General features: G+C 36.7%; 3 protein-coding genes across 3 annotated transcripts in view; 2 read left to right on the top strand and 1 right to left on the bottom strand.

The window, feature by feature from the left end:
* Window positions 1-271, top strand: part of LOC104825666 (GDSL esterase/lipase At3g26430) — a 1,953-nt gene extending 1,682 nt beyond the window's left edge. Inside the window, 1 exon segment of the mRNA XM_010558037.2 lies at window positions 2-271. Within this exon segment, the coding sequence (XP_010556339.1) occupies window positions 2-175 (174 nt within the window). The 3' untranslated portion in view covers window positions 176-271.
* Window positions 272-6,714: 6,443 nt separating this feature from the next.
* On the top strand, window positions 6,715-9,929 carry LOC104825730. The gene is made up of 13 exons (XM_019204000.1): window positions 6,715-6,756; window positions 6,832-6,924; window positions 8,079-8,183; window positions 8,255-8,338; window positions 8,408-8,523; window positions 8,611-8,712; window positions 8,801-8,914; window positions 8,994-9,050; window positions 9,128-9,194; window positions 9,292-9,345; window positions 9,475-9,549; window positions 9,639-9,674; window positions 9,764-9,929. Exons 2-13 carry the CDS (start codon window positions 6,832-6,834, stop codon window positions 9,887-9,889), a joined length of 1,029 nt encoding a protein of 342 aa, XP_019059545.1. The 5' UTR covers window positions 6,715-6,756; the 3' UTR covers window positions 9,890-9,929.
* A 143-nt stretch (window positions 9,930-10,072) lies between these two features.
* On the bottom strand, window positions 10,073-12,288 carry LOC104825665. The gene is made up of 2 exons (XM_010558036.1): window positions 11,818-12,288; window positions 10,073-11,582 (listed from the first exon to the last, which is right to left on the bottom strand). Exons 1-2 carry the CDS (start codon window positions 11,896-11,898, stop codon window positions 10,485-10,487), a joined length of 1,179 nt encoding a protein of 392 aa, XP_010556338.1. The 5' UTR covers window positions 11,899-12,288; the 3' UTR covers window positions 10,073-10,484.
* Between the last annotated feature and the right edge of the window lie 259 nt (window positions 12,289-12,547).

Below are 12,547 nucleotides of genomic sequence, written 5' to 3'. Positions count from 1 at the left end.
GAAAGAGAGAGTGTTGGCCAAGTCTTGCAACGACGTGCCGTTTCGTGTCAACTGGGACGGCGTGCATTTTACCGAAGCGGCAAACCGTTGGATCTTTCACCAGATAAACGGCGGGGCGTTCTCTGATCCTCCTCGTCCCCTCAAATCTGCCTGTGCCAAAACTCTACATCCATAATTTTCAGTAAGTTACTACTTCTTGCTAACGCTTCAATTCATTGAATGGTCATAAACATAATTTTGACAATCTTTAAAAATAAAATAAGGTTCGTTACTATTAAAACAGGCTATTAAATGTAGATATGGAAAGTTTGCAAGGTAAAAATGGAAGTTTAATTAATTCTTTTTTTAGAAGCAAAATTACAAGGTAAATGGAAGCTTAGGTAATTCTCTTTTTTCCTTTTTTATCTCTCAATTAACGTGAATAATATATTACTCTATTTCTATCATGAAGTCTTGGTTGGGACACGTTTCGCTACGAAAGAATTAAGAGAAATTGTCCACTCATAGGAAATATTCATGATGAACAAGAAGGATGAACAAGAAGGCATGGATAGAATCACACGTATGCTTTGGTTGTAGGATCCATCATGTACGTAATGTCTTAAGACTGCTACGGAATGTTAAAACTGTATTCACACATCAACACGAGACCTTTCAACGTGTTTTGTCTTCACTCGCATGCATATCGAAAAATATTTCTCAGTAAATCACTCATTATTAGATTGCTCTAGAGTGAAAACGTTTAACTTTGGAGTTCTCTTAGGATAGACAACCGAAAAGATATGTGCACTTTGTTGGTACGAATAGTTTAATAAATTATTTTAAGTTATTTATGATTGTACAGTCACATATCTACACAACCATTAGATCCCTACACAACCGCTCCTTGTCTGTGCCGCTTGCACCGACGATCACTCCCCACCTTCATCCGAGCTTGGAATATCACAACCCCTACCAGCTTTTGTCTTGCTCATCCTCGAACCATACCGTACTAGGAGAGTACCGTTCTTATATCATTTGTAACACTTCGAGGCCACTACTGAACGTTGAAACTGTCCTCACACACCAACACAAGACCTTTCACATATCTACACAACCATTGGATCTCTCTTATTCTGGTGCGTTCGATTCATTCATGTACCACTCTAACCTAGAGGTATTTGGGGAACCGCTCCTTGTCTGTGCCGCTTGCACCGACGATCACTCCCCACCTTCATCCGAGCTCGGAATATCACAACCCCTACCAGCTTTTGTCTTGCTCATCCTCGAACCATACCGTACTAGGAGAGTACCGTTCTTATATCATTTGTAACACTTCGAGGCCACTACTGAACGTTGAAAACTGTCCTCACACACCAACACAAGACCTTTCACCATGTTTTTTCTAACTCGCATGCATATCAAGAAACACTTTCCAGTAGATCACACATCCTTGGATTGCTTTAGTATGAGTACGCATAATTTTGGAGTTCTTTTGGGATAGACAACCGAAAATATATTTTATTGATATGAGTAGTTCAGTCAATTCTTTTAAGTTATCACTAACTGTGCACTCTCATACCTATACAGCCATTGCATCCCTCTCATTCCGGTATGTTCGATTCATTCCTGTACCATTCTGGCCTAGTGATATTCGGGGAGCCGCTTCTTGTCCATGTCATTTGCACCGGTAATCACTCCCCATCTTTATCCTAGCTTGAGAGTCATAATGTATGTCATGTTATGCATTCGACCCGATGTATAATATACATTAAGTATCACTAGTAAATACCAGTTATATCTAGGAGAGTCACACTTTAGTACTTTAGAATGACTAAAGATTTATTCTTGATGTATGGTATATCGGAAGATAAGCTCGTTATAAGTGTTTATACCGTTGTCAGTTTTCAATCCGATATAGATGACTACCGATCGTAGTTAGGCTATATTTTATGTTTAAACGGGGGCACAATGAGATGGAAGAATTTCAAGAAAATGACCATTGTAGATTCTATTATAGAGGCTGAATACATAGCATAGCTGCGATCGATTGTTGTAAGCTTCATTGCGTTATAATGTGATAAGAATGGCGCAATCTTACAAGCCAAGGAATTCAGGTCGCATCAACGATCCAAATATATACTCAAACGATTTCACCTGATAAGGAAAATCATAGAAAGAGGACTTGAATCTCATGCAATAGTTCACTTTTGGGTCTTCATACCTAAGATATCTATATATCTGACATGAAGAGTAACGTGCTTTGACTGCGTTAAATATCATCCATAGCAGGATGATTATAAAGGTATTGCTTAGGTCTATCACGAGTTATGTATAGGGAAATAGATAGTCAAGATAGGATTTGTCTCTCTCAGAATGAGAGAGATATCGTTGGACCCCTTGCGCGAGTAAGACTGTGAAAAGCTGTGTGGTCTCGTTATAGATGATTGTCATCTTTTACTTACAGTCTACCCATAAACAAGAAAGCAATTGAATCTGATATGGTGGGTGGTTCCATACTTTTTGTTAAATAAATGATATTGTGTGACAAAAAGATCATCATTTGAGTTATTATCGGCTTTGGTTAGGTCACTTCTAAATCCATCTGTCACAGGTAATCATAACGTCTTATTAGAGACCAATTATGATTTGTGAGCCGAAATTGAATTTTGGGTTTTGTTGTTGGATTAGATGAGCTTGCAGGATCACACAGAATAAGAATGAATGATTACTTGTGAAAATCAGAACGAGAGAAAGACTCAGATTTTTCTCAGGAACTTAGACTGGTCCGGATCAGATCTGGATTGGACCGAACCAGTTTTGACTCTAGTCATGATTGGGCTTGATTTTGGGCCTGGTTCGAACCAGACCAACTCTAGTCCGAACCGAACTGGACTTCAAAGTCGGATTGGTTCAAAACAATGTGTCGGGCACGCGCTGAACTTGTGCCAGACCGAATTAGATCTAGGCAAAGAACAATATCTTCAAATCCATTCAAAGTTGTCTTACCAAGATTCTTGTAAGTTGCAGGATATTGAGCCACATATACTTACATATGCGCTTTCTCATCCTTGAGTGACATCATATTATGAGCGATGAATTTGATGCATTGGTTCGAAACTAAACATGAGAGCTCGGAAAATAGAAACTCAAAATATCGTTGGATAGAAATGGGTTTCTAGCATCAAACATAATCTCGATGGAACTAAAAATTGTATTATGACAAGATTGGTTACCAAAGGATTTCATCAATGACCAGAAACTAACTTTCATGAAATATTCAATCCATTGATGAAATCTACAATCATTCATCTTGTTTTGATTCTAACAATAACACATGATTATCCCCTTTATTAGTTAGACGTGAATAATGCATTTCTACATGATCATTTACAGGAGAAAGTCTATATGTCATAACCACGAAGTTTTGTTGATCATGATCGACCAGACTTTGTATGTAACCTTCAAAAATATATTTATGTTCTCAAACAGATTCTGTGTGGAAGGGGATGGTGTCTCCGTACATTAGCTATTTGATGTTCTCTAAAGTATTTGGTAGATCTGTATTATTATTATTTTTTTTTGTATCGAAGCTACACGCACACCTATTGGTCTTCAACTCGGTGAAAATATGTCTCTAATATTTTACATCGGTTCGATATGCTTGAGGCAAAACCGGTTATGACCCCTTATGTCCTATAATACCACACGTCTCACATTTAACTCGGGTGATAATCTTGTCAATGAGATTAACCTAACAGTTTGTGATATTCCCCTTATTTATTGTTGATTGCGATAGCATCGGTGCTATGAATAAACGGCCAAATTAGTGGTGGACAAAATAACCGAAGCCGAAATAACCGAACAGAGCCTGACCGATATATACCCGAATCAAACCGAACCGATAAATAATATACCCAATTGAATATAAATATTTTAAATCTGAAATACTCGAACCCGAATTAATAGAAACCGAAATAAGCGTAAACTGAATAAACCGAATACTAATTAACGTAAACGAATATAATCATTTATCCATATATAACCAATTAACATGCAATATATTCTAAATCTAATTAGAAAAATTAGCTAATGATATTATTTTATAACCATATCATATAACAAAATGAGGTATGTGTATATTTTAATTTAATAAATTATTTATAATGTTTATACTACGAATGTTGTTTTTGTTATTTTTATAAGACAATTGATTGATTTTTTTTATCGATTAAATAATATACCCAATTGAATATAAATATTTTAAATCCGAAATACCCGAACTCGAATTAATAGAAACCGAAATAACCGTAAACCAAATAAACCGAATACTAATTAACGTAAACGAATATAATCGTTTATCCATATATAACCAATTAATATGCAATATATTCTAAATCTAATTAGAAAAATTAGCTAATGATATTATTTTATAACCATATCATATAACAAAATGAGGTATGTGTATATTTTAATTTAATAAATTATTTATAATGTTTATACTACGAATGTTGTTTTTGTTATTTTTATAAGACAATTGGTTGATTTTTTTTATCGATTAAATAATATACCCAATTGAATATAAATATTTTAAATCCGAAATACCCGAACTCGAATTAATAGAAACCGAAATAACCGTAAACCAAATAAACCGAATACTAATTAACGTAAACGAATATAATCGTTTATCCATATATAACCAATTAATATGCAATATATTCTAAATCTAATTAGAAAAATTAGCTAATGATATTATTTTATAACCATATCATATAACAAAATGAGGTATGTGTATATTTTAATTTAATAAATTATTTATAATGTTTATACTACGAATGTTGTTTTTGTTATTTTTATAAGACAATTGGTTGATTTTTTTTATCGATTTTTTATTTGGATAAATCTGAACTGAACCCGATCTTAACAGAATTCGAATCTAACCGAACTGATTAAAATAATATATCCGATTAGATATGAATATTTTAAAACCGAAATACTTTAGCCCAAATTAACTGGATCCGATTAAACCGAACCGACCCGATCGGTCACCTTTAGGCCAAATCCTATGTTTAAATCGCACATGAAACATATTACTTTGAAATATCATTTCGTTCGAGGACTGGTACAGTTGGGAATTCTTCGGATTTTACAGGTCGCCTCTCCCGGTCAACTTGTGGATTTGCTTGCCAAATCAACTACCAAGATCACCGTTTCAAGATTTATATAACAAGATTGGATTAATCAATCATGGATAATATCGTATTTATTGTATATAAAAGATTTAACCTAGATTTGCTTCCTACGTTTTGTATCTAATGCTTTGTTCTTATGAATAATACGAGGGAAAACACATTCCTTACCATTACTGTCAAGGAATATTAAGACAGACAATTGAAATGTAAATATGGAAATTTTGCAAGAAGCCAAATTGCAAGATAAAATGGAAGTTTAGGGCCATCTTTCCATCTTCCAAATTTGGGATTCCCATTTCGAAATTTTTTGCTCAATCTTATTTATATTCAATTTTTATTCAAAATATCTTTATTGTTTCTAAACTGTTTTTTGTTTTTTAGTTTTTAGCTTATTTTATTTATTCATTTCCTTTCAAATTTATTCAATTAAATTATAAATAATATAGAATCAATTTTAAAATCAATTGGATTCCATTGTTTTTATATATCCGAATTTAAATATATACGATATACATATACCTGTACATTTATAAAATAAAATAAAAAAGGCTACAGGCATATCTTTACATGTACCTAAATATATGCTATATACATGTAACTATACATTTGAAAAAAAGTTAACAATTTTTTTTAATGGAAGAAGCAAACTGATATAGTTAATTGTTAAATATGGAAGGAATTGGACAGCAATTTTCTTTCCCGATTCAATATTTCCTTGTTAGTTCCAATCCCGCGTGTACATTCTCTTCACCTAACTAATCCTCCCTTAATTATCTCAAACACATCATATACATACTAATTACTTACAAGTATATTAATTAACTAATCATTTTACCACGGCATGATTCCGTGGGCCGCGTCGCAGGAGATCACCATTTCATGCCCGTGTAGTTTTTGAGTTGTCTTGTAATTAATGAGTCCTCCCTCTCTGTTAAACCCGCGAAGAACAACATTCGAGGGCAGATCCTCCGGACCAGTTCATCGGATTTCTCGAAGACGACAACGTTGAGATTCATTGCTGCTGGTCGCCTTAACCGGGATCAGGGCATGGGAAACCGGATTGACACCATCGTCCGCTGGTTAGTTTTCGCAATGGATCCGTTCAGTTAGCCATTGTTCTCGGTTCGGTTCGGTTCGGTTATTTTTCGGTTCAGATTTGGTTCGGTTTCGGTAAAAAGTTTAGTTTTTCAAATAAATTATCGGTTATTTTTTTTTGTTTTTTCGGTTATTTTTTATTCGGTTCAGTTCGGTTCGATTTCGGTTTTTTTCGAATTTAAGGAAATAATAACCGTTCGGTTTTGATGTCGGGTACGATTATATCTTATTCAGTTCGATTCGGTTCGGTTATTCCGTTAATAACCGAAATGGCCACCCCTACTTGGATTTAAACCGCATGTACGTATTGTATGGTTCGTGTCAGAGACGATCGAATGCTTGAATACATATTTGTTGCCCGTTGTTCATTTTTTGCAGTTGGATTGGTAAAAAGTCGAACAATGGCATGAGGATCATCTTCACGACATTCTTAGGCATAGCCGTCGGATTTTTCTTGGGGAGTTCTTTCCCGACACTCTCGCTAACACAGGTGAAAACTCCTTTAGCTTCGGCGTCCTTGTCATTGCCATTGTTCCTGTCCTAAGTCTTTTGGGAAAATTTTCAGATGAAATTTCCCTCCGGGCTTCTTCCTTCGGTTGATGTTGCATACATTGAAGACGCGAGTCCGGATCCATCGAGTGAAAACCCGCATTCGAAGGTAATCGCCTTCTCAACCTTGTTACACGTTTTCATTGCTTGTACTAACTATCTATTGAAAAATAAAATAAGAAAAATAAATTAGAAGTAAAACAGGAAAGAGAGAAAAAGAGAGAGAGGACATTTTTATTGCTAAATCTCTTTTTCTTTTTATTACGCTATAATGAAAATGATTCATATATTTATAAAAAAATTAACAAACGAAATAAAAAGTAAATAGAGGTACAATGAAAATAAATTAGATATACAATATTTGACATAATAATATTATATTCATTATTATTCACATTGATATCTCAAAATCTATATTTTACTCTCATAACATATTTATTTTTTTATTTTAACATTCTCCTCAAGATTGACTTTTAAAGAATGGAAAAAGTCAATCTTAAATTAACAATGATATAAATCACCCAGACATTTTCATTGTCCATGTAAAAATTCATAAACACCAATTTTTATTTTTTAAAGAATATTAACCATTTTTAAATCATTTCGTTTGACTTTAAATTTCTATCATTTTAACTTTTTTTGTGATGACATCTTGTTTGATCTTAAAGTTTGTTAGCTTTTACTTTTTTTTTTTCCGTATCACATCGCTTGAAATTTAGATTTTTTTCTCTCTTTTAAACGATATGGATATATGGACTTCCAAAATGCAAAAGAAAGAAAAAACTAAAATTTTTAAAAAAAAAATACATATAGTTCAGATTGTAACAGATTTTAATATCATATTAAAAAATAAAATACAAAAAATAAATAAGAAAGAGAATAAGAACGAGAACACTTTTATTTATTGTTATCTATTCTTCTTGTTGTTAAATTATAATAAAAATAACTCATATATTATTAGAAAAATTAACAAACGAAATAAAAAGAAATATAGATAAATGAAAATAAGTCAGATAGACAATATTTGACATAATAATATTATATCTATTATTATTCAAAATCATATATCAAAATCTATATTTTAACCCCAATTAGGCATTCATTTTTTCTATTTTAACACTATCAAACATAGATAGTTGGGGTTGTTCTTGAATTCTTTGTCAAGATTTGGACTTTGTTGTTGGTTCTGGTTCTGGAGATCATTAAGATGCGAGTTTTGGATGGTGAAAAGGGTTCGTTAACTAACGGTGTTTGATTCTGCAGACCTGGGTTCCGTCGAATCCCCGAGGTGCGGAGATGCTTCCTCCCGATATAGTTGCTGCTGAATCCGATTTCAACTTACGCAGGCTGTGGGGATTGCCTGAGGAGGTATATACCATTTGATCAATCTGTCATCTTTGGATGAAATCTCAAAATGGATGTTCATCTATGTTCTTTAGGATTTCACAGACAAGCCGAAGTATCTAGTTGCATTTACAGTTGGTTATGACCAGAGACACAACGTCGATGCATGTGTCAAGAAGGTAAAATGTCTTCCTCTTGCTCCTTTCTCCCCCTCTCTATGCCCAAAAAGGTTAAGTATGTTGCTGCAGTTTTCAGACAACTTCACCGTTGTTCTGTTCCATTACGACGGACGACTCTCTGAATGGGAAGAATTCGAGTGGTCTAAACAAGCAATACACGTCAGTGTACGAAAGCAGACCAAATGGTAAGCAAACCACAGTTTGGTTTTTTTTTTTTTCTCTCTTCCTCATAATATGCCGGTTTCCGACCCTTTTTCCCTCATGTTTTGAAGGTGGTACGCTAAAAGATTTCTGCATCCTGACATTGTCGGGTCGTATGATTACATATTCTTGTGGGACGAAGACCTCGGGGTTGAACACTTCGACCCAGAAAAGTGAATCTTGCTTGCGTTCCCCCTATCGTTTTCTCTGCAAATTTAGCCCCAATTGTTTGAATTTGTTTTGTGTTTTTTTCATTTGCAGGTACATCGAGCTCATCAAAAAGCACGGTCTTGAGATATCGCAGCCGGCTGTCGAATCCAAGCAAAAGATAACGTGGGAGATAACAAAGAGAAAACCCGAGAGCGAAGTACACAAGTAAGGAGCAGCTTCTGAACTAAGTTTTGATCAATTAAGTTAACGAGTTATGTTCTGTAATGATATTTTCTTTCACCAGAGATTCCAAGGAGAAACCTGGTCATTGCAGCAGTCCCGTTCTTCCTCCCTGTGCCGGGTATGAATCGATTCATATTCAACAACGTTCATTCAGCTTCTGACTTCACCTTTAATGTTTCCCATATGATTGTGTAGGTTTGTAGAGATCATGGCTCCGGTATTTTCAAGATCAGCATGGCAATGTGTATGGCACATGATTCAGGTATCCGAGAGATTGTGTTATGTTTCATCATGTGTGCGTGTTTTTGTCACATAGTTTCTCTTTCTTTTCGTCACCTAAGACTCTTTACAAATTGCAGAACGACTTGGTACATGGTTGGGGTCTCGATTTCGCTTTCGGGGCATGTGTTGAGGTCTGATATCCTGTTCCCTTGGCTCAAACCGAGAAAAAACTCGATCAGTGAATGTTTTTTTATCTGTCTTCAATCTCTTATTTGCGACAAGAATGGATTTAATCTCGTCTTACTCCTGTTTGGAGACAGCCTGCGCATGAGAAGATAGGAGTTGTGGATTCTCAATGGATCATGCATCAGAATCTTCCTTCCTTAGGCAACCAGGTAACGAACACTACCCTCTACCCGAAAACAGATGTTTTGTCGGGTTTAGATACTACCGTTACGAAGTTCTTTATGTTCGGTTTCATCAGGGAGAAGCACAAGATGGGAAATCCGGGTGGCGACGGGTAAGAACTTCGTCCCTCGGATCAGTTCAGACAAATACCTTAAAACTCCAACCAGTAGATACATTTTTTTTTCTTGCGGAAAAATGCAGGTGAGGGACAGATGCCAACGGGAATGGACGATGTTCCAGAACCGGATGGCTGCAGCCAAAAGGCGGTATCTTAAATCAATGGCGACGGCTTCTTCTTCTTCTTCTCCGAACTCTACCATTCATTAGGACAAGAAAAAGGTCGAGATTATCATCCAAGAAAAGCTATTCAAGAATCGTGAATATAGAGATGCATTTATTAGCGTGTGTATACTTGTTCTAAATTCAGCAATGAAAACAATTTTTCAAAATCTTTTTGTCAGAATTTCGCAATTGAAATTCAAGTCGAAGGGTAACAAAGAAGAGAGGAGATGTACAAAAAGGTAAAGAGTCTCAGAGCAAAACTTCCCCCCGACATGGGAAAACACAGATAACTCAGAAACCAATGTTCTGTTCTAAGACAAGAGTGGAGAACTTCGAGAAGTTCATGCCTAATTGATCTGATTCAAAAATGGAAACTCAGGATCTCAGAAGAGAAACAATGGAAATTATATACAAATGGCTTCACCCTCAAATCTCTGAAAATGCCTCTGATTGAACTCTGCAGTAGCACGACAGAACCGGTAGGTATGCCTCACAAAAAATGCACAGCCATCTCAGTCTTAGGTTGTATCGGGTTGGCTCTCTGGTAGAGAGGGTTTAAGCCAGCAACAGAGCTCCATCCGAGGTTTTACATGAATGAATGAAGGAATGAGAAACACCGTTATTCTGTACCGACAGATGATCATTCACTCTCTCTTATGCAATTTCCCGGCAAGAGAAACCTGTACTTGTCCGCATTTTCCAGGAGATAAGAAGGAAGGTGGACAGCTGAGAAGGAATGAGGGATAGGTCCCATCTTCCCGATAATCTCCTTGAAGGTATACTCTTCCGGTATCATATCAAACAGATCAGCTCCTTTGCATATCACTCTTTGAACTCTCTTCGGGTTTAAGAAATGAGCAAACCTCACTCTGTCGTAATGGCTATAAGCCTTCATCTTGAATATGAACTCGCTGATGTGTCTGAAGCAAAAACTGCAATGCCATCCTGCATCTGCCAAAATTTCATCAGATTGCCTGTAATGGGCATACCGTGTTTTACCCGTCTGATACCTGTGGACGGAAGCTCTCCAGCTCTTGTTATCGACGAGAAACTCAAACGAATAAAGATAATTCTTCAGCCTCAGGTGGAGGACCTGAGGGATGTCATCACACCACCTCAAAAGGTTTATGGTGTTTCTGCTGGGAATCTCGTCAACATCTGACATTATCAACAAGTCATCATCTGTAATACCGGCTATCCTGAGGAGCTGATCTAGAGCTACCCTCTGATATGCTTCCTCGTAGAACGGGTTCAGACCTTTCTTGAATCTTCCACCAACCGTCCCATAAGTCAGGCGTGGCTCAACGAATTTGAACTCGTCCCGATGAGAGGCGAACACAAGAGGCTTTGGCAAGCCGGTGAAGGTTGAATTAGATTCCAGGAGGACAAACTGGGTGATATAAGGGTATAACTCTTTCCAACGTACTGTAAGGATGTCGAGCTCGTTGCTAAACAAGACTGCATCATAGACACGCCTAGGGTATTCTCGGATGCCCCATCCATGGAGTCTACAGAGAGACTCCATAGAAGCATTTTCGTGGTAATAGTGAGGGATATCATGGAAGGGTTTGGGTGGGGATTCCCACAATGGGCGTAGAAAGTAGGAGATCTTCTGGCCATGGATGTAACCCGCAAGCACACACATGGGAACTATCACTAACAGTAGTATATAGGTCTTTATATCCACGCCACGAAGAACACAACAAAGTCTAGAGAGACTGGAAACCCGACCAGACTCCTGCAAGACAGATTTCAACATGAAAACCATAAGAATCATCGTGAATTCATGAATGAAAGTTTCATACATTTGAAAACGAAAGTCCATGAGTAAATTTAAATACGAGGGTCACCCTAAAAGAGGATCAAACTCCAGTATAGATCCCAATTCTCCATCCATGTTCTTTCTAAGAGACGAAACAGGGCAAAAGCACAGAGATTCAGACAGTGATAACGAAGCAGATCCAAGATCATACCTGTCCGCAGGCACCGGCACAAATGTCATCTGTCTTCTTAGAACAGTAGCGTCCGCCGCTTTCTCCCATCATCCACCACATTTCTCCTGGATCGGGTTGCCCACCAAAATGCCACCAACCCTTTTTGCACCAAAACCCGCCTCTTCGACTATGGCGAAACCCTAGATGAGCCCGAATACTTCGCCTAGCTCCGGCTGATTTCCTCGACGAACGAGACCAAATCTGTACGAATCAAAGCTTGACGACAGTATAACGCCAACAAAAGGAATGAATTTTCAACGCGAAATCAACAAATTCACGCGTAAACAAAACCCTCGGTTTCTTATTTCAGAAAACAAAAATCAGGACTTTGAATCGGAAGAACAAAAAAAACAATAATGAATAAAATCTCGAATGAGTAGAGAGAGAGGAGGAAAAAGCTGTGGCCTCTCTGGAAATCGGTGGCGCTATGCGATTGAGAGAGAGAAGAGGGCAAATACAAAATTTAAAATAAATAAATAAAAAAACAGATAAAGTTACATTAATTATATAAATTCCTAAAAGTTAAATATTTATTTCCGGGTATTTGTTTATCTTCCGTTTCCGAATCTACCCTCCATCTTACGAACAACAAGCCGTTGAGAGAGGATGATTTGGTAATTTGAGCAACAGCAGAACGGTTCTCGGGGGTTTTAAAGTGGGACCTACCACGCGCGGTTGACTCGGCGCAGCTGTTTTGTCGTGTGGATAA

The sequence above is a fragment of the Tarenaya hassleriana genome, unplaced genomic scaffold (assembly GCF_000463585.1).
Source record: "Tarenaya hassleriana unplaced genomic scaffold, ASM46358v1 Cleome48, whole genome shotgun sequence".
In the NCBI taxonomy this organism is placed as follows: Eukaryota; Viridiplantae; Streptophyta; class Magnoliopsida; order Brassicales; family Cleomaceae; genus Tarenaya; species Tarenaya hassleriana.
This window is presented reverse-complemented; position numbering and strand designations above follow the sequence as displayed.